General features: G+C 44.2%; 1 protein-coding gene across 2 annotated transcripts in view; it reads left to right on the top strand.

Annotated features, from left to right (window-relative positions):
- The first annotated feature begins 1,418 nt into the window (after positions 1–1,418).
- The window catches only part of HDHD2 (haloacid dehalogenase like hydrolase domain containing 2), a 65,726-nt gene continuing 40,595 nt past the window's right edge, over positions 1,419–26,549 (top strand). Inside the window, exons 1-5 of one of the 2 annotated variants that reach the window (XM_077463029.1) lie at positions 1,546–1,560; positions 7,534–7,628; positions 16,607–16,718; positions 18,320–18,528; positions 20,026–20,110. In XM_077463029.1, coding sequence (XP_077319155.1) covers positions 16,618–16,718; positions 18,320–18,528; positions 20,026–20,110 — 395 coding nt within the window. In that variant the 5' untranslated portion in view covers positions 1,546–1,560; positions 7,534–7,628; positions 16,607–16,617. Of the gene's footprint in view, positions 1,561–7,533; positions 7,629–16,606; positions 16,719–18,319; positions 18,529–20,025; positions 20,111–26,549 lie in introns of both variants that reach the window. The other variant, XM_077463028.1, reaches the window with a different exon arrangement.

Below are 26,549 nucleotides of genomic sequence, written 5' to 3'. Positions count from 1 at the left end.
GTGCCGCCTATCAGTGCCCCCCATCAGAGCCTCCTGATCGGTGCCACCTATAAGTGTCCATCAGTGCCTCATCATAAGTGTCACTTATCAGTGCCACCTATCAGTGCCCATTAGTGCCTCATCATCAGTGTCACTTATCAGTGCCGCCTACCAGTGCCCATCAGTGCCACCTCTCCATGCTGCCTATCAGTGCCACCCATCAATGCTTCCAGATCAGTGCCGCTTATCAGTTCCCATCAGTGCTGCCAATCAGTGCCTCATCATCAGTGTCACTTATCAGTGCCACCTCTCTTTGCCGCCTATCAGTGCCCCTCATCAGCGCCTCCTAATCGGTGCCACCTATAAGTGTCCATCAGTGCCCCATCATAAGTGTCACTTATCAGTGCCACTTATCAGTGCCCATTAGTGCCTCATTATCAGTGTCACTTATCAGTGCCATCTCTCCATGCCGCCTATCAGTGCCTCCTGATCGGTGCCACCTATCAGTGCCCATCTGTGCCTCATTATCAGTGTCACTTATCAGTGCTGCCTACCAGTACCCATCCTTGAAGGAAAAAAAATAGCCCGGTTGCAACATTTTATAGCAAAATATGAAAAATGTTCTCTTTTTTTTGTTTGTTTAGCAGAAATAAAAAAAACTGTGGCGATTAAATACTACCAAAAGAAAGATCTGTTTGTGTGAAAAAAAAAAATGATATTGACCACCCAAATGTCATTCGAAGCACTAAAAATCAGCCTGGGCAGGAAGGGGGGTAAAAGTGCCCGGTAGGCAAGTGGTTAAGTGTAACGAGTGTAAGTCTCAGCAATAGAGTGTATCAAATCACAATAATGTACACTATACATTTATTTAATTAAAAAAATGGCAGAGCTGACTATCCTTTGAAACTGCATGTACATTTGTTCTGTGTGAATGTTACTAGATTATTTTCCCTCCGGGTTGAATGGTAATCATTCACAAGAATAAAGTGAACCAGGAAAATTCTGCAGTATGGCCACTAGATGGAGCTGACTGACGGTCATAACATTTATTTTCTATGATCATCAGCTCCATCCCTGATTAAAATCATAAAAAAAATCATATAAAATAATGTTAGGAAAGGGAAACAGCTGCAGGTAAGAATGTAAAATACTTTGTAATATGTTGGTGACAGGGTCTCTTTAATGTAGTTATCTATACACAGCTAAATAAAACATTTATGCACATTTGACTGTTATCTCCACTCATTATCAGTGAGATGTAAGCAGGAATGTCTCCTATTCTTCCAAGTCTTCACACACCACCACCAAGCTGACCAATGTATGCATCTTGCGTTCCACGCTGACTTCCGCATTCGGCAGCCCCCCCCCCCCTTACATGATGTCAGCGTTGAGGCTTGGAACGCATGGTGCATTCAGCTATTTCCTGTTTTGAGGACCCGAGGTCCTTAAAAAAAAAATAGGCTTTCCTTTGTATGCCTGCTTTTTATCCGAATGGAACTATAAATGAAAATCCATCAGGCTTACCGTGGGGCAGCAGAGGACAGTCTGCACAAGGGGGTGTGCTGCTGCAAGTGTACAGAGGTAGGTCAGAGCTGAGTGTTGCAATGAATGGCACATGAGCAATCAGCACTATTGCTGGCCACACTCATTGTATTGTGATTATGGCTTTTTCTGTGCAAAGGAGGACTTTATATTATATTCTGCATTCCCCTGGGTTCTGTGTCCCCATGTGGTTTATATTGTTAATATCACTTTATTTTTCATGAAATCTGATTGGGCCAGAAAGTGTAATCCCAATCCAATGTCTGGTTGCTGTTGATTTCTATTGCATTTTCTAATTGTAGATGCAAACCTGACTGCTTGATTCTCATATAAGCATTACCCCATTGATTCCATTTGAAAAATCCTATTTTTAAAAATTGGTGACTTTTATTAAAATAGTCCCCCCGGATCCTGCCATGCAGGGCCATGTTCAGGCACTGCCTGTTGTAGGGTGGCAACACTATTCTCCTTGTCCCAATTGTGTTTGACCCTCCCCCATCACATGAATGTCTGATCTCCCTGCTCTCCGTCTGTAAACCTGCTGTGCCCATTATATACACTCACCGGCCACTTTATTAGGTACACCTGTTCCAGTGTTTGGTAACAGAAATTGCTAATCAGCCAATCGCATGAGAGCAACTCAATGCATTTAGGCATCTAGACATGAAGACGACTTGCTGAAGTTCAAAGCAATCATCAGAAAGGGAACTTAAGTGACTTTGAACAGGCATGGTTGTTGGTGCCAGATGGGCTGGTCTGAATATTTTCTCTCCGGTTTACAGAAAATGGTCCGAAAAAGAGAAAATATCCAGTGAGCGGAAATTGTGTGGAGGAAAATGCCTTGTTGATGTCAGAGGAAAATGGGCAGACTGGTTCGAGATCATAGAAAGACAACAGTAACTCAAATAACCCCTCGTTACACCCGAGGTATGCAGAAAACCATCTCTGAACCCACAACACATCAAACCTTGAAGCAGATGGGCTACAGCAGCATAAGACCAACACTGGGTGCCGCTCCTGTCAGCTAAGAATAGGAAACTGAGGTTACAATTCACACAGGATCACCAAACAGAAGATGGAAAAAGCATTGCCTGGTCTGATGAGTCTCCATATCAGTTCCGGCATTCAGATGGTCGGGTCAGAATTTGGTGTGAAGCATGGATCCATACTGCCTTGTATCACTGGTTCAGGCTGATGGTGGTGGTGTAATGGTGGGGGGGATATTTTCTGGGCACACTTTGGGCCCATTAGTACCAATTGAGCCTTGTTTAAACACCACGGCCTACCTGAGTATTGTTGCTGACCATGTCCATCCCTTTATGACTCCAGTGTCCCCATTTTCTGATGGCTCCTTCCAGCAGGATAATGCCCCATGTCACAAAGCTCCAATCATCTCACCACTGGACAATGAGGTCACTGTCCTCCAATGGCCTCCACACTCACCACATCTCATCCAATAGAGCACCTTTGGGATGTGGTGGAACAGGAGATTCTCATCATGGATGTGCAGCTGACAAATCTGCAGCAACTGCGTGATGCTATCAGATCACTATGGAGCAAAATCTCCACCTTGTTGTATCTATGCCAACAAGAATGAAGGCAAAAGGGTGTCCAACCCACTGCTAGCAAGGCGTACCTAATAAAGTGGCCAGTGAGTGTCTATAGTTACATAGTTGGTAAAGTTGGATAAAGACACCAGTCTATCCAGTTTAACCTGTGATGTGTGGGTTTATGTCAATACTAAATCCCATATCCCTGCATATTGCAATCATTAAAGCGGTTGTATACCCGCTGAAAGTTTTTTTTTTTTTTCCTAACCTGCAAAGGAAAAGGCATAATGAGCTACTATGCACCGCATACTTACCTTAGAACGAGGCCCTGACATCTGGGCCGATCCACGCCGAGGGAGCTGACATGTTCCCTCAGCGTTTCTTCCGGGTATCGCGGTTCTGGCGCTGTGAGTGGCCGGAGCCGCGATATTGTCACTCTCACGCATGCGCGTGGGAGATTTCTTTCCGGCAGGCTCCGGCGTCTGCCGGACTTTCAGCCGAGAATCCCCTGTGCGCATGCGCCGCTGCAGTCAGCGGCGCATTGCGAGGGGAATATCTCATAAAACCGTACAGGTTTAGGAGATTTTTTTTTTTTTACCTACAGGTAAGCTTTATTATAGGCTTTCCTGTAGGTAAAAGTCATAAAAATGACTATACAACCGCTTTAAGGTGCCCATCGAAACGTTTTCTGAAACTTTCGACGCTCTCCGCTGATACCACTGCTTGTGAAAGAGAGTTCCACATCCTTACTGCTCTGACAGTAAAGAACCCTCTACTTAAACCACTTCTCTTCCAGTTTCAATGAATGGCCATGTCTTCTCTAAACTCCCTGCCACTGAAAAGTTTTTTTTTTTTGTTTTTTTTTTCCTATTCTAGAATCGCCAGTACGGTATTTGTACATCACTATCATATCCCCTCTCAGGCGTCTCTTCTCCAGAGAGAATAAGTTCAGTGCTCTCAACCTTTCCTCATAACTGATATCCTCCAGACCCTTTATTAGCTTTGTTGCCCTTCTTTGTACATTGCTCCATTTCCAGTACATCCTTCCTGAGGACTGGTGCCCAGAACTGGACAGTATACTCCAGGTGCAGCCGGACCAGAGTCTTGTAGAGCGGGAGAATTATCATTTTATCTCTGGAGTTGATCCCCTTTTTAATGCCAATATTCTGTTTGCTTTGTTAGCAGTAATGCATGCCATTGCTGAGCCTATCATCTACTAGGACCCCCAGGTCCTTTTCCATCCTAGATTCCCCCCAGAGGTTCTCCCCCCCAGCCAGTAACTTGCATTTATATTTTTAACCCCCAAGTGCATTACTTTACATTTTTCTACATTAAACCTCATTTGCTATGTAGTTGCCCCCCCCATTCATTTATTTAGGTCCTCCTGTAAAGTTTCCACATCTTGCTGTGAAGTCATTGCCCTGCTTAGCTTTGTATCATCAGCATACACTGAGATTGAGCTGTTTATCCCATCCTCTATATACCATTTATGAATAAATTAAATAGGATTGGTCCCAGGACAGATCCTTGGGGGGGGGGGGCCCCACTACCCACCCCTGACCATTCCGAGTACTCTCTCTATTTATCACCACTTTGGACACTCCCTGTAACCAGTTTTCTATTCACGTACTCATCTTATGGTCCATGCCTACAGACCTCACAATGTAAAGTAAATGTTTATGGGGGACTGTATCAAAAGCCTTTCTAAAATCCAGATACACCACATCCACGGGCCTTCCTTTATTTAGATGGCAGCTCACCTCCTCATGGAATGTTAATAGATTGGTCTGGCATGAATCCATGCTGATTACTACCGATGATACTGTTTTCATTACCAAATTATTCGATATAGTCCCTTATCCCCTCCAATAATTGACAAACTATTGATGTTAGGCTGAGTGGCCTGTAATTCCCAGGGTTATATCTCAAGCCTTTTTTTTTATATTGGTGCTTTTCTCAGCTGGTACCATTCCAGTCAGTAAACTGTCCATAAAAATTAGGAACAATGGTCTAGCTATGACCTGACTGAGTTCCTTAAAGAGGAAGTAAAGGGGAAAAAAAAAAACACACCCTGCAAGGCAAAGGCATAATGAGCTAGTATGCATAGCATACTAGCTCATTATGATTAACTTACCTGAGAACGAAGCCCCCGAAGCGGTCCTCTGTCTTCCTCTTCGCCGCTGCCATGGATCCCGGAGCGACTTCCGGGTCTCGCTGCTCTGGGGCTGTGATTCGCCAGAGCCACGATGACGTCACTCCCTCGCATGCGCATGGGAGCCGACACTCGATCTGCGGCCTGCCCAGTGCGCCTGCGCCGTAGACAGCGGTGGCTGTCTTCGGGTAAATGTCTCTTAAACTGTATAGGTTTAGGAGATATTTCTTGGACCTACAAGTAAGCCTTAATCTAGGCTTACCTGTAGGCCAAAGTGGTTTGTAAGGGTTTACAACCACTTTAAGGGCTCTCGGGTGTAAGCCTGGTGATCTATTTGTGGTAAGTCTTTCACGTCTATTTCTGACCCTGGCTTCTGCTAGCCATGAGGGTACATTCTGCTGCGGTTACTATAACCCCCCCCCTTTTCCTTTGAAACTGAGGAGAAGAGTGCATTTAAAACTGTTGCCTCTTTTGGAACCAAATTCTCTTCATCATCTCTTATGGGGCCAATATGCTCTGACCTCACTTTCCGAGGTTCCCAGGTCTGTACACCCGCTGTGCCCATTATGAGGGGTTCCCACTATCCCTGTGCTAAAGTCCCCCGGTCTGTACACCTGCTGTGCCCATTATGAGGGATTACCACTATCCCTGTGCTGAGTCCCCCGGTCTGTACACCTGCTGTGCCCATTATGAGGGATTACCACTATCCCTGTGCTGAGTTCTCTGGTCTGTACACCTGCTGTGCCCATTATGAGGGTTAGTGGACTACCTAGATACTAGAACTGCACAATTTTGGCCAAAATGAGTTTCCTGATTTTATATTTTTTTTTTTTGCTTAGAATAAAGATCACGATTCTTGCAGCATAACATCATCTTTCACATTATACAAAAAAATTGGGCTAACTTTACTGATTTAGTTTTTTTATTAATTCATTAAAGTGTGTTTTTAATACAGTGTGACATAAAATATTGCAACAACCGCCATTTTATTCTCTAGGGCCTCTGTTAAAAAAATATATATAATGTTTGGTAATTTTCTAGCAAAAAATACTGATTTTTAACTTGTAAACGACAAGTGTGAGAAAAAAAGTTTAGCTTTTAAAGAGGAACTGCAGTCTACTCACATAAGTTGTAATAAAAACATCTTTGCCATTCTGAAGATTCCCTCCAACCACTTTGCATATTATTTTATATATATTGTGATTTTGTACTTGCCATATATGCTGCATAAATCTCCCTTCACTGAGTCTGGCTGCAGCCATTTTAACTGTGGGCAGCTGAAGCTGCTGCCTGTTCACTTCCTGGATTTACAGAGGCACACCTCCAGCTCTTCAGCTCTCATTGGCCCTCCTATGACTCACCCCCTCCCTTCCTGGCAAACTCTCTCTCTAAACAGTGAGAAAGAGAGATGTGCATGATGTCATAAGCCTTTTTACCAGCCAACAGAAACTGGGCTGTATAAGGTATTTACTGGCAGAAAAAAAAGTGTTTTACTATCCAAAGTTAAAACCACAACAAGGGCAGAAGATTTAATAGATGGAAAGATGAAAAAATTACTGACGTTCCTCTAAGTGGATAAACTTCCCTTATTTACAGACCGAAGTTCATTCCTTTTTTTAAAAAGTGTTACAATATTTGTTTATTTCTAAGGCCCCTTTCACACCTGTGTGACTTGTCCTGCGACTTGGGACTGCAAAATCGCATGACAAGTCGTACCTCGTGATTTCTAATGAGTACCAACTTCAAAGTAGTTCCTGCACTGGATTTTTTATTTTTTTTTAGACAGCTGTCAGCTGTGAGCCGAAAACTCTTCATAGAATCTGGAAAACGCTTTGCTAAGATCGTGTGGGGGGAAGAATCGTGATCTGATTCTTTAACAATTAATTGTGCAGCTCTTCTAGATACACCTATAACTAAATAAAGGTTTGTATGAATCATATGGACATAGAGCCCAAACCCCTCGAATTGTCAAGATGGGATCATCTCTGCACTCGGTTTGCACTCAAGGACACTTCTTCTCCAGAAAACAGCTTTCACCTTGAAGCTCCTTCATCTCGTGCAGATAATGTTGATTCCAGGTAGATAAGGACCAATATTCTGAGATGATCACGATAAAGGCGATGCCTCAGAGAGTTTAACTATTTCCTCCTAGGTGTTCAAGTGTCTCTAAAACCAAGAACACAAATGTAATATGTTGCAGCGTGTCGGTCCTTAGGTGTGGCGGCCGCATTACTTTTTATTTTTCCGGCTTTTTTTCCCCCCTTTATTTCCACCTGGTGATTTCTGCCAGTAACACACTTCCTGTCCTAGGATGACAACACGTATATGTGGAGGAGCAGAGTTGTCCCCGCAGAACAGGAAGAGTCTTGGGGCCACAGAACACAGTTGACTCCGTTTACAAAGCGGTATGTTTTTTTTCGCACAGCGTTTCTTAAAGATATTTGGGATTCGCTAAAAAAAAAAACTACTAAAACACTAAATGTGCTATTTCCTGAAGTTATGCTGTATTTTAGGACAAAATCCTGTGGTACTTTACCGTCAGCGACAACTGGCATTCTCAACAAACAATAGCTGTCTACACTGTTATGCCAGCATCCTTAAAGCGAAGTTCTGCCAATTTTTTCATTTTATTTTTTTACCACTTCAGCCCTGGAAGATTTTAACCCCTTCCTGACCAGAGCATTTTTTTGCAATTCGGCACTGCGTAGCTTTAACTGACAATTGCGCGGTCGTGCGACGTGGCTCCCAAACAAAATTAACGTCCTTTTTCCCCCACAAATAAAGCTTTATTTTGGTGGTATTTGATCACCCCTGCGTTTTTTATTTTTTGCGCTATAAACAAAAAAAGAGCGTCAATTTAGAAAAAAACTGATTATTTTTTTACATTTTGCTATAATAAATGGACACATCGGACATTTTTGACACATTTTTGGGACCATTGTTATTTATACGGAAATCAGTGCTATACAAATGCACACTGATTCCTGTGTAAATGACACTGGCAGTGAAGGGGTTAACCACTAGGGGGAAGTTGAGGGGTTAAGTGTCTCCTAGGGGCATGTTTCTAACTGTGGGGTGGGCGTGGCTGTGTGTGACACGTCTCTGATCTCTGCTCCGATCACAGGGAGCAGAGATCAGTGACAGTGTCACTAGGCAGAACAGGGAGATGCTTGTTTACATTAGCATCTCCCCGTTCTTCTTCTGCGTGAGACGATCACAGGTATCCCCATGGAGATCGAGTCCGCATGATCCGCGACCCGACTCACGGAGCTTGCCGCGGGCGCGCATGTGCTCACAAGCCGCCTCTTAAAAGGCAACGTACAGGTACGTTAGTTTGCCTGTACGAGCCCCTCTACCGACATATATTGGTGTGAGGCGGTCGGCAAGCGGTTAAAGTCAGCAGCTACAAGTTCTGCAGCTGCTGACTTTTAAAATATGGACACTTACGTGTCCAGGGCTTCTGCGATGTAAGCACCTGAAGCTGATCTATCCCTCGGCTCTTGGGTGGAGGGGCCGTCATCTTTGATAAGGGAATCAGGAAGTGCAGCCTTGCAGCTTCACAGCCTGGTTCCCTACTGCGCATGCACAATGCCACTGGTCCCTGCTGTCTGGACTGGGACCTGTGTGTCTCTGAGGCCGCGTACACACGCGGGGACTGTTCGCCCAACTTTGTCCGTCAAACAGTTTCAGCAAACAGTCCGCTCAAAATTAGCATGGACGGACATGGCCACACACGACGAACGAACAGTTTGCTGAAACCGTGCGCGATGACGTGAACGGCACGTACGACGGGACGAAAAATACGACGTCCTATACACTGCATTATAACTTTCGGCGTGTAAATCCTTTCTGAGCATGCGCGGAACTTAGTTTGACGAACAAGCCTACACACGAGGGGACTGTTCGCTGAAACAAAGTTTCAGCGGACAGTTTTACGGAAATTCCGCAATGCCCCTGTCGAAGACATATGTGTCGAAACGCGTTGGGCGAGCTGTTGGCACCCTACATTGCTTTTAATTTTATTTTATTTTTTATGTGATCACAAAGTCATTAATTATCTTTTGACTTTAATAAACCAACATTTTTATACCGTTTGACCCGCACCATGTGGAGCCTTTTTTTCTTTCTCCTTTTTTCCGTTTCTTTGGCTTAAAACCTCCACAATACCCTCCTCCCCATTCGGGGGAGATTGGAGTATCAGCACAACGGGCCGCGTCTGAGCTGGACTACAAACAACCTTGACGTTCCATCTGAAGGATACATCATTGGGCATACAACCGTTTGGAGCTCCTCCATCAGCTCAACAGACCTCCCTCCCTATACTCCTTGGTCCCAGATTGTGACCTTAAGCCTTCTAGACTCAACTGTCATACGACTGTGTGAGTCCAACTGAGTTGGTAAGAAGTATTTATCTACTTTTCCCTGATGTTTACAGTCAAGCAGATTCACATGAATACATTCGCCTAGTGCATTTCCTTCCTCTTTTGTGACGGTTCGGTCACCCCCGCGCCAGCTACATTGTGGAATGTGCGCCCAATGTTGGACTTTTTTTCTCTAGGCATTTATATCTATACGATCTCTGTTATATTATTATCTTTATAATTTATGTTGATCACATTTATTATTATTGAAGCGCTACACTGTTTTTATTACTCTATTTGCTGAACTTTGTTTGTTTTTGGTGTTGGCTGCTGTTTTGGCTGTTGAGGCCTTTTTTTACATATATCAAACTATAGCGCATATAGCGCATATAGTGTTTTCCCCCTAACTGTAAAAATAATTGCTGCCAATGAAAAATGAAGAAAAAAATGGCGTAGGGTCCCCCCCCCAAATTCCATACCAGGCTCAACAGGCTTTTGGGGGGGGACCCACCACCATCATTACATTTTGGCGTGGGGCTTTCCCCTCAAAATCTGTAACAGACCAGAAGGACCTGGTATGGATTAGGGGGTTACACAGTTTTTTCCTTAATTTTTAATTGAATGCAATTCTTACATTCAGCTGTCAGCAGGGAAACCCGCTGACAGCTGATGGCTCATCTGTTAATAAGGACGTGGCGGCCACCCGCTCCTTAACAACCGCATTGCTTACTGGTTGTCATGGATGCTGGCGGCTGCCGGTTTCTTGACTATCAAATGCCCATTATTTATTTTCTTCTGTGAATTGAGTTTAACGCTTTTTTCATGGGGTATTTACCAAGCTTTTTCAGCAGCTGGACCCAGCAGTATGTTGCTGAGATGCATAAGGCTCTGAGTGACTTGCTGCAACTTCTATTGCACACTATGAGACGCCCACAGTGTGCAGTAAAATCGGAGTAAGCCTTTTGAGTACAGGAGTGGAGCAGGTGCAACTGTGAAAGACTGAAGGTCAGATTTAAAGTGGAGCTCCACCCAAAAAAAAAAATTCATTAATGTGCATGAAAAAAAAAAAACATTTGGAGAATCTTTTTTTTTTTTTTTTTTTTTTTTGCCTGTTGCTAGGGGGGTCACTCGTAATCTGCCTTCTTCAGCGCCTGAGCTCCTGACGTCACTTCCCTCGGAGCAGGAAGGGAGATCAGCTCTCCCCCACTCCCTCTAGGCAACCATCTGGGACATGTGACAGGACCCAGATGATTGCGCGGCCAGTCATGGCGTGGCTTGCGCATGCGCAGTGGGTGCCTGGCTGTGGAGCCACAGCCGGGCGCTCACTGTTACAATGCCAGTGCCACTGAGCGGAGGGGGAGATGAGCAGGGCTTTGATCCTCCGTATCGCTGGACCCTGGGACAGGTAAGTGCCCGATTATTTAAAAGATTATTTAAAAGTCAGCAGCTGCAGTATTTGTAGCTGCTGACTTTTGAGGGTTTTTTTGGTTTGTGGAGCTCCGCTTTAACCACTTGCTTACTGGGCACTTAAACCCCCCTCCTGCCCAGACCAATTTTCAGCTTTCAGCGCTGATGCACTTTGAATGACAATTGCGCGGGCATACAACACTGTACCCAAATGAAATTTTTATCATTTTTTTCCCACAAATAGAGCTTTCTTTTGGTGGTATTTAATTACAGCTCGGAGTTTTATTTTTTTCTAAACAAACAAAAAAAGATGCAAAAAAAAAAATCATGTTTAAAAGTTTGTTATAAAATTTTGCAAACAGGTCATTTTTCTCCTTCATTGAAGTGCGCTGATGAGGCGGCACTGATAGGCTGCACTGGTGGGCACTGATAGGCATAGTTAAGGCGGCACTAATAGGCACAGATAAGGTGGCACCGATAAGGCAGTACTGATGGGCACAGATAAGGCTGCACTGATGGGCAAAGATGGGCACGGATGGGTGGCACGGATGGGTGGCACTAAGGGGCACTGATAGGTACCACTGATAGATGGGACTGATGGGCACTGATAGGTGGCACTGATGGGCGGCACTGCTGGGCACTGATGGGCACTGGTAGATGACACTGATGGGCACGGATATGTGGCACTGGGGTGCAGCACCTTTGTTGAGGCAGATTGTGGGCACTGCTGGGTGGCACTGTGGGCACTGCTGGGTGGCACTGACGGGAGGCACTTATTTTTTAATGAGGTGGCACTGGCAGGGGGCAGATGGGCACTGGCAGGGCTGGCCATGATCGGGACATCAGTCGGCCGCCGGTGATCGGCTCTTTTTTTTTTCTCCTCGCGCTGTCAGCGCGAGGAGGAATAATAGCCGTTTACCAGCTCTGTTGTATCACATGATCAGCTGTCATTGGCTGACAGCTGATCATGTGATAAGGGGTTGGGATCGACCCCTTGCTCGGATCAGTGATCAGGCGAGTCTCATAGACTCGCCGATCACAGAGCACAGAGCACGCGGCGCGCGCCCCTCAGGGGGCGCGCAGGCCGCTTGTGCACAGGACGACGTCAATAGACGTAGTCCCGGCAAAGGAGGTCCGCGCTGTAGCCGTCATTTGGCTATAGCACGGGTCTCTAGTGGTTAAAGTGGTTGTAAACATCAGGCATGCAATATAAACAAAGCATATCCCTCTATATAGTGTGTCATTTCTGTCTGCTTCATTCCTCTGCTATCAGCATGAATCACTTCTGACAGGTTTTCCTGATGCCAAGAGAAAAATGGTGACAGGGGAGGGATCTCCAGTTGACAGCCTCAGCCGTATAAAAGGGGGTGTGTCCCTTCCATCCAATCAACTGTCAGAGTTCTCCTCACTGATGTAACCTTGGCTCTCCACCCCCTGCTTTTCAGAGCTGAGAAATCCCATGTACTTTCTGCACTTTGAATGGTTCTAGGGGAAAGACAGCTGTAGATAAACGGGTACAACTTATGTAGGAGGATTTGTTTCACCTCTATGTATCACCTGAGGGCAGTCACTTCACTGGGTCTATGGAGGGTTTACAACCACTTCAAGCCTCGGACGCGGCCTAGCTTTAACCCTGTTGATGGTCAGTGTGGTCACGGAATGGGTAAAATCTGGCACACATGAGGTTACGCCTGCAGACTGGAATGGAGTCGGATATCCCAGCCGCTCTAATCACCACTGATAACTAATCTGATTTCGTATGACCCAGTGTGCTGGCATAGGAGAGGTGCGAGGTGCTTATCACCTGCCGCAAGTCAGACTGTCTGTGTTACCGCAGGGGGCGGAATCTGTCCATGGCCATTTATAGAAATGTTCTGCAAAGTTGGACAAAGTTTTGGGTAAGGGGACCTTAAGACCACAAAGCAGAGACAAGGAAATCTTTTCTGCTATTGTGCAGAATGTCACCCTTCCTATTTATGAAAGCCAGATCCGGTTGTGCGTCCTGAGCAGTCTGCCCCCAAGTTGTAGCAGATTGAAGTGTGTGTGTGTGTGTGTGTGTGTGTGTGTGTGAGGGCCCCCCCCCCCCTCCACCGACGTAAGGACAACAAGGACGCAGTCTGTCCCACTACACAATAAGGTTTTTTTACCTGTTGATCCCTCCAGTAGATACATTATTTTTCTATTTTCCTTAACGGGGTGACAAAGCTGTTAGTTCTGCAGTGCAATTGCACCACGGTGTTGTCACCTTGTGGGCAGGGTAATCTTAGATCAGTGATTCTCAACCAGGGTTGCTCCAGAGGTTGCTAGGGGTTCCTTCAGCATTGGGCAATTTCTGCCTCTCAGATAAGTTCTCACCGACACCTTTGATCTTTTTAGCTATCTGTAAGGAGATCATTCTTCCCAATGACCACAAGTGTAAGGACTATTCTTCCCACTGACCATCACTCTAATGTATCAGGAGTTGTAGATTTCAAATTTTTAGCAGGGGTTCCCTGAGACTGGAGAACTATTTCAAGGGTTCCTCTGTGTTGAAAAGGTTGAGAAAGGCTGGGTTGGATGAACAGGACACATGGCCACTCAATGAAGTTGGGCGAGAAGCAGTTTAACCTTAACTTCAGCCCTGGAAAACTTGGCTGCTGAATGACCAGGCCATTGTTTGCGATTCGGCACTGCGTCGCTTTAACTGACAATTGACCATTTATTTTTTGCGCTATAAACAAAAAAAATTGTGACGTGGAAGGAAAATAATTACAAATACATATCTGAAAAGTGTGGCATGCATTTGTATTCAGCCCCCCAGAATCTGTCCACAGGACAACTATTAGTCGTGCTCTCCACAAATCTGACCTTTATAGAAGAGTGGCAAGAAGAAAGTCATTGTTGAAAGAAAGTCATAAGAAGTCCCGTTTTGTAGTTTGCGAGAAGCCATGTGGGGGACACAGGAAACATGTGGAAGAAGGTGCTCTGGTCACGTGAGACCAAAGTTTTACTTTTTGGCCTAAAAGCAAAACGGTATATGTGTGGGAAAACTAACACTGCACATCAGTCTGAACACACCATCCCCACTGTGAAACATGGTGGTGGCAGCATCATGTTGTAGGGATGCTTTTCTTCAGCAGGGACAGAGAAGCTGGTCAGAGTTGATGGGAAGATGGATGGAGCCAAATACAGGACAATCTTAGAAGAAAACCTGTTAGAATCTGCAAAAGACTTGAGACCGGGGTGGAGGTTCACCTTCCAACAATACAACAACCCTCAACATACAGCCAGAGCTACAATGGAATGGTTTAGATTAAAGCATATTAATGTGTTAGAATGGGCCAGTCAAAGTCCAGACCTAAATCCAATTGATAATCTGTTGCAAGACCTGAAAATTGCTGTTCACAGACGCTCTCCATCCAATCTGACAGAGCTTGGGATATTTTGCGAAGAAGAATGAGCAAAAATGTCCCTCTCTAGATGTGCAAAACTGGTAGAGACATCCCCAAAAAGATTTACAGCTGTAATTGCAGTGAAAGGAGGTTCTACAAAGTATTGACTCAGGAGGGCTGAATACAAGTGTACCCCACACTTTAAACCTAATTATTTGTAAAAAAATTAAAAACCATTTATCATTTTTCCTTCCATTTCACAATTATGTGCCACTTTGTGTTGGTTTATCACATAAAATCCCAATAAAATACATTTACGTTTTTTTTTTGGTTGCAACATGAAAAAAATCTGGAAAATTTTGAGGGGTATGAATACTTTTTCAAGGCACTGTATGTTGCCTTTAAGCGTTTCAATACCGGGCACTTTTACCCCCTTCCTGCCCAGGCCAATGTCCAGCTTTCAACGCTGTCGCACTTTGACAATTGCGCGGTCATGCAGCACTGTACCCATATGAAATTTCTATCATTTCTTTTGGTAGTATTTAATCATCACTGAGTTGTTGTTGTTGTTGTTTTTTTTTTTTTGCTAAATAAACAAAAAAAGGCCTAAAAAAATTGAAAAAGAAACTATCTTCATAAATTTTGGACAAAATGTATTCTGTTACATTTCTTTGGCGAAAATAACCTAAATCAATGTTTGCTATTTAGTCTGTAGGAAAGGTATAGAGTCCACAAACTATGGTATGTATATCTGAAAATCGATCAATCCTGATGTACTGACGCTCTATCTCATTTCTTGAGGCCAGAAATTGCCAGAACAGTGCAAATACCCCCAAATGACCTTTTTGGAAAGTGACATTCCAAGGTATTTAGTAAGAGGCATGGCACTTTTTTGAAGTTGTAATTTTTTGTCACTTTTTTTTGAAAATGAAGAAAAAAAATAAAATGTTTTCAATTTATTTATTTTTTACATACTGTCACCAGTGCAATAGAGCATCCATATAACTGGTGTTATGGTGACAAGGGACACTGACTGGTGACAGTATGTAAGGAAAAAAAAATATTTATTTTTTTCTTTCAATTTTTTTCCTTTTTTTTTTTCCTTTACAAAATTTAAAGGAAAAAAAATATATTTTTTCCTTACATACCGTCACCAGTCAGTGTCCCTGGTCACCGTAACACCAGTTATATGATGATGCTGTATTTCAGCAGTGAACACCAACGATGGGACACAATTCCTCCTAGTGACAGCGATGGGACACAATTCCTCCTAGTGACAGCGATGGGGCACAATTCCTCCTAGTGACAGCGATGGGGCACAATTCCTCCTAGTGACAGCGATGGGGCACAGTTCCTCCCAGTGACAGCGATGGGGCACAGTTCCTCCCAGTGACAGCGATGGGGCACAGTTCCTCCCAGTGACAGCGATGGGGCACAGTTCCTCCCAGTGACAGCGATGGGGCACAGTTCCTCCCAGTGACAGCGATGGGGCACAGTTCCTCCCAGTGACAGCGATGGGGCACAGTTCCTCCCAGTGACAGCGATGGGGCACAGTTCCTCCCAGTGACAGCGATGGGGCACAGTTCCTCCCAGTGACAGCGATGGGGCACAGTTCCTCCCAGTGACAGCGATGGGGCACAGTTCCTCCCAGTGACAGCGATGGGGCACAGTTCCTCCCAGTGACAGCGATGGGGCACAGTTCCTCCCAGTGACAGCGATGGGGCACAACTCCTCCCAGTGACGCCAACGATGGGGCACAACTCCTCCCAGTGACGCCAACGATGGGGCACAACTCCTCCCAGTGACGCCAACGATGGGGCACAACTCCTCCCAGTGACGCCAACGATGGGGCACTGTTTTTTTTTTTTCACTGACGTCGTCCCCCATGAAGTCTGAAGGACAGTAAACTAGCCCTTAGTTTAGAAAGTTTGGATCAAAAGTGTCTACTGTATAACATCTACTAAAAGACAGTTTTTAAAGAAAAACTCCAGCCAAAATAATATATGAAAATTAATAGCCTGTTGAAAAATCAAGGAAAAGGAATCCTTTTCCTCTTAATGATAGGGATGAAGGCACATGACCATACACAACCATGGCTTCATTCAAAGTCCCAAATTCCCCCAATTCCCCCCTTTTTATAATTAACATTTGTTAGTGTCTTCTATATTTGCCTGGAGTTCAGCTGTAATGGAAATGTTCCAATGCTGCATGTTAAGCTTATAGTATAATCTGTTGTTGCACTAGATCACTTCGGGATGGCGGCTCGGCGGGCTATAAAAGCCATTCTGGTGGATCTTAGCGGCACTCTGCAAATTGAGGACACCGCAATCCCTGGAGCCCAGGAAGCTCTCAAAAGGTGAGTTTCTTAAAACCCAGAGAGGACTTAATCATGGAAACCTATGGGACATTGGGGGGGGGGGGGCAGTGGTTTTGGGGGTCAGTGGAGGTGTTCAGATGGCTGTACAACCACCAGATTGCTTCCTCCTGAAAGCCAACAGCCAGTTTCTTAGACTTGGTTGCAACCCCCTGCTGTCGGCTGTCACACATAAATCTCCAAAAAGTAGATGAGCTTCTTTGGGGCAGAATTGTGCATTTTAAGGGGAATGCTTGAACAACGCTTGAAAAACATGGCGTCCCACCTGCCATCCACCTGCCTCAATGAGTTTTGCCCAGAGAGGGCTTTAAGTGGTTCTAAAGGCAGAAGGCGTTATTTATCTTAAAGAGGAAGTAAACCCTGATGGGTTTTACTTCCTCTTTCATTCCCTGCAAAGGTAAAGCATAATGGACTACTATGCATCGCATAGTAGCCCATTATGTGTCACTTACCTGACACAGGAGCCAGCGAAGTCACCGCTGTCCCCTGTAGCACGGAGCGTCCATCTTCCTCCGGGTATCGCTGCTCTGGCCGCTCGCAGCGCCAGAGCAGTGATGACGTCACTCCTGCACATGCGCACGGGAGCCGCCACTAACGGCATATCGCCGTTAGCAGCGGTATGTCCAGTGCGCCGTAGACAGCGGTGTCTGTCTTTTTGTAAATAACTCCTAAACCGTGTAGGTTTAGGAGATATTTCTTTGACCTACAGGTAAGCCTTAATCTAGGCTTACCTGTAGGTCAAAGTGGTTGGTAAGGGTTTACAACCACTTTAATGCATTCTATGCGTTAAGATAAAAAGCCTTCTGTGTGCAGCAGCCCCCCATCGGCCCCTCTGATACTTATCTGGGCCCCATCTCAATCCAGCGATGTTGCACAAGAGACTCGGCCATCTGGGACTCTTCCTCCTCATTGGCCGAGACACACAAGTGGATGCCATTGGCTCCCACTGCTGTCAATTAAAGTCAGTGAGCCAATGAGGAGAGAGAAGGGGCATGGCTCAGTGTCTGAATGGACCCACGGAGTTTGGGCTCAGGTGCCCCCATAACAAGCTGCTTGCTGTGGGGACACTTGGCAGGAGGGAGGGGCCAGGGGTGCCAAAGAGGGACTTGAGAAGAGGAGGATCTGGAATGCTCTGTGAAAATCCACTGCACAGGGCAGGCACGATTAACATGTTAGTCATTTAAAAAAAATAAAAATAAAAGAGACTTTAGTATCAATTTAATCATGGAAACCTTTGAAACTTTGGGGGTCAGTGGAAGCATTCAGATGGCTATACAACCACCAGATCACTTCCACCTGAAAGCCAACAATCAGTTAGTTAGACTTAGACACAACACAAAATGCACTTGAGCTTCTATGGGGCAAAATTGTGAATTTTAAGGGTAGTTCTTGAAAAACTTTTATTTTTTTTGGGAAATGCCAATTAAAAGTCTATAGGGCCAAAAATTCACAATTCTGCTTTTGTACTACAAGTTAGCAGAAAACAATATCCATGCTCATTGTGAGTGGGGCTAAGTGTAGAAATATCTACTTCCTAAAAAAAAAAAACATTTCTCAGCTCACCCAGCTCTTTCTTGCTTTAGGTTACGTAGCGCTCCTCTCGCCATACGCTTTGTGACCAATACCACCAAGGAGAATAAGAGGACCCTTCTGGAGAGGCTGAGGAAGCTGCAATTCGATATCAGCGAGGATGAGATCTTTACTTCACTGACTGCAGCCCGGAACTTGGTGGAACAGAAAGGAGTCCGGCCCATGCTGTTGGTGCATGATAGTGCTCTGCCCGACTTTAAAGGTATTGGACCTTTTTATTGGAATATTATGCTTCCAAGAGATCTCTGGGTGTTAATGGAACTACAGGTCCCAGCATGGCCTGGTAGCCACAAGGTGTATAAAGTCAGCCAGATACGCTATTAGGCCAAACAGAGGCGGCACTGGATTTGCGCATTAAGCAAGACACCTTTTATTTAATGATAAAAAAAATTATATTCACAGAGTATATGGAGCTTCAAACTCAATGCAAATATCCAACAGAATCAGTTACACTAGACTGAAGTGATGTACTGGAATTCTGCAGACGCTTGCGTGTTTCGAGGGTTCCCCCTCTTCATCAGAGCAAAAAATGATGATGATGATGATGAGCGAGTACCTTCAAAATGTGTAAGTGTCTTCAAAATTCAATGACATCACTTTGGTCCATCTAGAGGCGTGTAACCGGTTGCGAGGGGTTCTGTTGGATATTTGCGTTGAGCATGAAGCTCCATATACTCTGTAAATATAATACTTTTTATTGTTAAATAAAAGTTTTTTTGGTGTATGTATGTATGTATGTAGGTATATAGTATGTATGGATTCCCCAGCCAGAGGTGGGCTGCATGGTCAAGTGGATGCTAGAAGAACGTGACCAGGTTCATGGGTTGGAGACTCTTGGAACCTAAAGAGAACTTAAAGAGGACCAAGTTTGTTAAAATCCTTTTAATGTACATAGATCACCCCGAGGGTAATGTGGTGTTTTTTTTTTTTTTTTTTTTTATACAAGGTATAGTCTAATATAATATAGTGTAATCTAATACGAGGTATATTATAATGTAATTTAATATGAGGTATAATATAATCTAATATGAGTTATAATATAATGTATAATATGAGGTATAATGTATAATATATTATACAGTATTATACCTCGTAATATATTATGTGGTATAATAAAATATGATATAATATTAGGTATATTGTAAAAAAATAAATAAAAAAAAAAATAAAAAAAAAATATGTATGTGTGATATATATATATATATATATATATATATATATATATATATATATATATATATATATATATATATATATATATATATATATATATGTGTGTGTATGTATGTATGTATGTATGTATATATATATATTCAATATAATATGAGGTATAATATAGAATATTATAATATGAGGGATGATATAGTAGAGTATAACAATAAAATCAATATAAAAAATACTATCCAGGTATTTTTTATTGTAAATGGTGACACCATTAGATACATTGGGGGTGCGGACCCATAACCATCCCGGTGAAGAAGATAATGAGAAGCCTGTTGTAGAGAGAACAGAGGAAAGGTGCATCTCCTATAAAGACTATTTTAATACCGGTCGGAGAATTAAAGGTTTTTTTTTTTTTGCATTGATGAGAATTTGCACCTTGGGCTTTGTACTGAAGCATGACTAACTGATAGGCTGAATGTACAATTCAATTACTGCCGAGTCTTCTCCTAGTGACCTCTCCGTTTTGTGCTCCCAGGAATCGCCAGCGACAGTCCCAACGCAGTGCTGATAGGATTAGCTCCCGAGCACTTCAACTACCAAACCATGAACGAGGCCTTCAGGTGAGTGCCGTCCTGATTGCGGCTCGCCGTCCCTATAATTGGCCGGTGACTGTTTTACTGAAGGATTAATTCTGTTCTGCGCTCCGCTGGGACCTAGTGAGGCGCGTAATACCGTTCTATCAACGCTTTAATAAGAAATGTGTATAAAGACGCCAATATTCGTGCCCCAGTTATCACATGCTTTCCGGCAATTAGGTTCTCATTTCCGATGTCTGAGTTAAAGGAAAAGTATGTGCTTCTAGGGAAGCTATCCTACCTTATTGTTATAAATTGCCTGACAGTCATTTGATTGTGATTGGTGATTATCACACATCAGTGTCAGGCTGGATTCTTGCCATCATTGCTGCACTAAGGCTTTGGTTTACACTTACAGTTCGGGGGGGGGTAAAAACAGGCAGTCCAGCCATAGGTGTACAAGTCAAGAAAATATAGGGTTCCAAACCCATGCAAATCAATGACCAAAAAACAAATAAACTACAATTAAGAGCTGTGTGTTGTAAAGTGTAAAGAACACCTAAAGAAACAAAGAAACCACGCTGGGACTGCACCTAAATGAGGAGGGTGCAGATCAGCTGAGAGTAAAGATGGTCAAAAAGTTAGAGGGGTTTTTAAACTAGGTGACGGGGGGGAGGGCCCGGGGGGGGGGGAGGGTCCAGAGGTAGAGCTAGACAGTGCAGAACATAATCCAGAGGGTAGTATTGGGGGGCATTAGTGGTAGGTTGACTAAAGCACATAAACGTGAGGTAAGTATAGTAACAAGTCCTAATTGCAATCTCAGAACACCCAATAAGAGGATAGTATGCGACTGGTCTAAACTATGTGGTATGTTCACCAATGCCAGAATGCCAGGAGCCTGGCGGACAAGATGGGTGAACTAGAGATACTGTTGTACGAGGAGGATTTTGATTTTGTGGGAATTTCAGAGACCTGGTTCAGCAGCTCTCATGATTGGCTGGCAACCATTCAAGGGTATTCCCTTTATCGCAGGGATAGAGAGGGTAAAAAAGGGGGAGGGATATGCTTGTATATCAAGAATAATGTACAAGTGAATGAGAGAGACAACATTACTAAGGGAACTAGGGGGGAGGTGGAATCCTTATGGGTAGAGCTCCAAAGGGATGAAGCTAAGGGGAAAATATTACTCGGAGTAATCTATAGGCCCCTAACCTGCGGGAGGAGGAGAGATTGGCCTTCTATCACAATTTGAAGTAGCAGCAAGGATGGGAATTGTTATTATAATGGGGGATTTTAATTCTCCAGACATAGACTGGGTGGAGGGAACCACACATTAGTCTAAGGCTCGCCAGTTCCTAAATGTCTTGCAGGACAATTTCATGGGTCAGATGGTAGACGCACCAACTAGAAAAAAAAGTGTTACTGGATCTTCTGATTACCAACAATACAAACCTGCTCACGGATGTGGAAATACGGGGAAATTTAGGAAACAACAATCACAGGTCAATTGGCTTCAGTATAAATCACACAAATAGAAAATATAAGGGGAATACAAAGACACTGAATTTCAAAAGAGCCAACTTCCCTAAACTATGAACCTTGCTAAAAAGGCATAAATTGAGATAAAATCGTGGGAACAAAGAACACAGAGGAGAGATAGGTTCACTTTAAGAGAATATTAAATAAGGGCATTAGCCAATGCATCCCATTGGGTAATAAATTTTAAAAGAATGAGCAAAAGTCCTGGATGGCTTAACTCCAATGTAAAAATGCATATAAAGGCAAAGGAGAAGGCCTTCTTCAAAAAAATACAAGGCTGAGGGATAATCATCAGCATTCAGACTTTATAAAGAATGCAACAAGATATGTAAGGGTGCAATAAGGACGGCTAAGATAGAACACGAAAAGCACATAGCATAGCAGAGAAAAGCAAAAAAAATCCCCAAAAATTCTTTAAGTATGTAAGCAGTAAAAAAGGGAGGACAGACCATATTGGCCCCATAAAGATTGAGGAAGGACATCTGGTTACAAAGGATGGGGAGATGGTGAAGGTATTGAATTTATTCTTCTCCTCAGTCTTCACAAGGGAATTGGGGGGGCTTCAGTAACCACAACTGTAGTGAGTGTTTATCCTCATGACACATCACAGGAAGCACCTCCCATGGTTAACAAAGCAGAATTAAAATCAGACTTGGGAAACGTAATAAATCACCAGGACCAGATGGCTTGCACCCGAGGGTATTTCGTGAACACAGTTAAGTAATTGCCAGACCATTGTTCCTAATTTTTACTGAGTCTACTGACTGGAATGGTACCAGCTGATTGGAGAAAAGCCAATGTAGCACCAATATTTAAAAAGGGCCCAAAATACATCCCTGGGAATTACAGACCAGTTAGCCTAACATCAATAGTATGCAAGCTCTTGGAGGGGATGATAAGGGACAATATACAAGATTTTAATAATAACAGTATCATTAGCAGTAATCAGCATGGATTCATGAAGCCAATGCCAATCTATTAACCTTCAATGAGGAGGTGAGTTGCCATCTAGATAAAGGAAGGCCCATAGACATGGTTTGTCTGGATTTTGCAAAAGCATTTGACACAGTTCCCCATAAATGTTTACTGTACAGAATAAGGTCCTTGGCATGGACCATAGGGTGAGTACATGGATTGAAAACTGGCTACAAGGCTACAAGACTACTGGCTACCACCCTCTGAGTTCAGAGGGTGGTATTAAATGGGGAGTACTCGGAATGGTCAGGGGTGGGTAGAGGGGTCCCCCAGGTTTCTGTACTGGGACCAATCCGATTTAATTTGTCCATAAACGACCTGGACGATGGGGTAAACAGTTCAATCTCTGTATTTGCGGATGATACTAAGCTAAGCAGGGGAATAACTTCTCCACAGGATGTTGAAAACTTTCAAGAAGATCTGAACAAATTATGTGGTGGGCAACTACATGGCAAATGAGGTTTATTGTAGAAAAATGTAAAATAATGCATTGGGGTGGCAAAAATATGAATGCAATCTATACACTGGGGGGAGAACCTCTCGGGGAATCTAGAATATCCGACCGACAAAGTTTTAGAGCTGGGCTATAAAATTTTCCAACAACATGATCCGATCGGACTTTGTCCGATCGTTTGTAGAGAATTCCGATCGGACAAAGTGCCACGCATGCTCAGATCAAATTCCTAGACAGAGCTGGTAACTGTGGAGAGAGATGAGAGCTGGCAATTAGCCAACAGCTGAGCAGCCAGCCCAGAGAAGGAAGGGCTAAGCCAACCCTGACACCTACATACAGTGCGACCATAGAGAACAAATGTAGCCATCCTCTAACAGGAAATCAGATCACAGCTGAAAAAAAAGGAATGTGGAGATATGGAGGAGGATGAATGAAAGTAGAATGAAAATGTGAGGGAGGAATGTTTACCGATGTGATCTTCCGGTTTCCTCGGATCTCCGTCCTGTGAGCGTTTCCCTTCCCAGAAAGCAAGGTAGCGACCGTAGCGTGCTTAGTGGTGTGGCGTGCTTAGAACTGTGCAGAATTGCAGGCCTCCTCAGACGGTTGTTCAGAGCACTTTGCATTATAGGCCTCCTCAGACGACTGTCCAGAGCACTGTGTGCATTACAGGCCTCCTCAGACGACTGTCCAGAGCACTGTGTGCATTACAGGCCTCCTCAGACGACTGTCCAGAGCACTGTGTGCATTACATGCCTCCTCAGACGACCATCCAGAGCACTGTGTGCATTACAGGCCTCCCCAGACAACCGTCCAGAGCACTGTGTGCATTACAGGCCTTCCCAGACAACAGTCTAGAGCAAGGTGTGCATTACAGGCCTTCTCAGACTGTCCAGAGCACTGTGTGCATTACAGGCCTCCTCAAACCGTCCAGAGCACTGTGTGCATTAGAGGCTTACTTAGACCACCATCCAGAGCACTGTGCGCGTTACAGGCCTCCTCAGGTCACTTTCCAGAGGCATGTGCGTTACAGGCCTCCTTAGCCCACCGTCCAGAGCACTGTGCATTAAAGTCCTCCTCAGACCATCCAGAGCACTGTGTGTATTACAGGCCTCCTTAGACAACTGCCCAGAGCACTGTGCATTACAGGCCTCCTCAGATGACCATCCAGAGCACTGTGTACATTACAGTCCTCCTCAAGCCGTCCAGAGCACTGTGTGCATTACAGGACTTCTCATCCTGTCCAGAGTACTGTGCACTACAGGCCTCCTCAGACCACTGTCCAGAGCACTGTTGGCATTATAGGCCTTTTCAGACCACTGTGTGCATTACAGGCAGGCTTTCTCAAACCGTCCAGAGCACTGTGCATTACAGGTCTCCTCAGACCGTGCAGATGACTGTGTGCATTACAGGCCTCCTCGGACCACCATCCAGAGCGTGTAATTTGTTTAAATCTTTATACCATAAATAATAACACAATTAGATTTTTTTATTTTCACTCCAGGAGTATACAAGGAGTTTGGAAATTCTAGAGAAATTCTTAAATAATGCATTACATTTTATTTAAACCCATTAGATTTTAGTTGACTAAAATATGTCTAAAACTAAAACAATTCAGATAACTAAAATACGGCGAAAACTGAGATGGCATTTTAGTCAAAAGACTGACTAAATCTAAATTGAAATTTGACATCAAAATTAACACTGATGACCGCAATAGAAGGGACTTAAAAATGCATAATGAAATTTATTTTTGAACCTGGGTTTAGTATCACTTTAATGCTGCCAATGCATTAAGCTAGAAACCATTACAGTGCCTTGAAAAAGTATTCACACCCTTGAAATTTTCCACATTTTGTCATGTTACAACCAAAAACGTAAATGTATTTTATTGGGATTGTATGTGTAAGAGCAACACAAAGTGGCACATAGCTGTGAAGTGGAAGGAAAATGATAAATGGTTTTCAAATGTTTCTACAAATATCTGAAAAGCATGGCACGCATTTGTATTCAGACCCCCTTTACTCTGAAACTCCTAACTAAAATCTAATGGGCCAATTGCCTTCAGAAGTCACCCATGTGTAATTTAATCTCAGTATAAATACAGCTGTTCTGTGAAGCCCTCAGGTTTGTTAGAGACAGGTCAGGGATAAAGTTGTGGAGAAGTTTTAAAGCAGGGTTAGGTTTAAAAAAAAAAAAAAAAAAAAAATCAGAGAAGCAGTCAAGAGGCCCATGGTAACTCTGGAGGAGCTGCAGAGATCCACAGCTCAGGTGGGAGAATCTGTCCACAGGACAACTATTAGTTGTGCTCTCCACAAATCTGTCCTTTATGGAAGAGTGGCAAGAAGAAAGCCATTGTTGAAAGAAAACCATAAGAAGTCCCGTTTGCAGTTTGCGAGAAGCCATGGGGGGGACACAGGAAACATGCGGAAGAAGGTGCTCTGGTCAGATGAGACCAAAATGTAACTTTTTGGCCTTAAAGCAAAACGCTATGTGTGGCAGAAAACTTACACTGCACATCACCCAGAACACACCACCATCCCCATCGTGAAACATGGTGGTGGCAGCCTCATGTTGTGGGGATGCTTTTCTTCCGCAGGAACAGGGAAGCTGGTCAGAGTTGATGGGAAGATGGATGGAGCCAAATACAGGGCAATCTTAGAAGAAAACTTGTTATAGTTTGCAAAAGACTTGAGACTGGGGCGGAGGTTCACATTCCAGCAGGACAACGACCCTAAACATACAGCCAGAGCTACAATGGAATGGTGTAGATCAAAGCATATTCATGTGTTAGAATGTGCCAGTGAAAGTCCAGACCTAAATCCAATCGGGAATCTGTGGCAAGACTTAAAAATTGCCGTTCACAGACGCTCCCCATCCAATCTGACAGAGCTTGAGCTATTTTGTAAAGAAGAATGGGCAAAAATATCCCCAAAAAGACTTGCAGTGAAAGGTGGTTCTGCAAAGTATTGACTCCGGGGGGCACTATACAAATGTACCCCACACTTTTCACATATTTATTTGTTAAACATTTGGAAAAACATTTAAAGCGGAGGGCCACCCTAAAATGGACCTTCCGCTCATCGGAATCCTCCCCCCCTCCGGCGCCACAATTGGCACCTTTTTTAGGGGGGGAGGGGGGTGCAGTTACCTGGATAATCCAGGTAACTGCACCCACTTCCGGGATAGCTCTCTGCGGAAAGGGGCGTAGATTACGCCCCTTTCCGCAAGTGCCCGCCCCCTTCCGCAAGTGCCCCGCTGCCTGCTGGGAAACACACAGATCCCAGAGGCAGCGGGGACCATCCTTATTGCGCAGCGCGACTCGCGCATGCGCAGTAGGGAACCGGGAAATGAAGCCGAAAGGCTCCATTTCCTGATTCCCATACCCAAGATGGCGGCGGCAGCACCCGAGTGACGATCTAGAGATCGGCTTCGGGTGCCCACATCGCGGGCGCGCTGGACAGGTAAGTGTCACTATTTTAAAAGTCAGCAGCTGCAGTATTTGTAGCTGCTGGCCCG

Source organism: Lithobates pipiens, unplaced genomic scaffold (genome assembly GCF_037356315.1).
Source record: "Lithobates pipiens isolate NorthernLeopardFrog02 unplaced genomic scaffold, aLitPip1_a1.2 Scaffold_3, whole genome shotgun sequence".
Lineage (NCBI taxonomy): Eukaryota > Metazoa > Chordata > Amphibia > Anura > Ranidae > Lithobates > Lithobates pipiens.
Note: the sequence above shows the minus strand (reverse complement) of the source record. Positions and strands in the feature narration are given on the sequence as shown.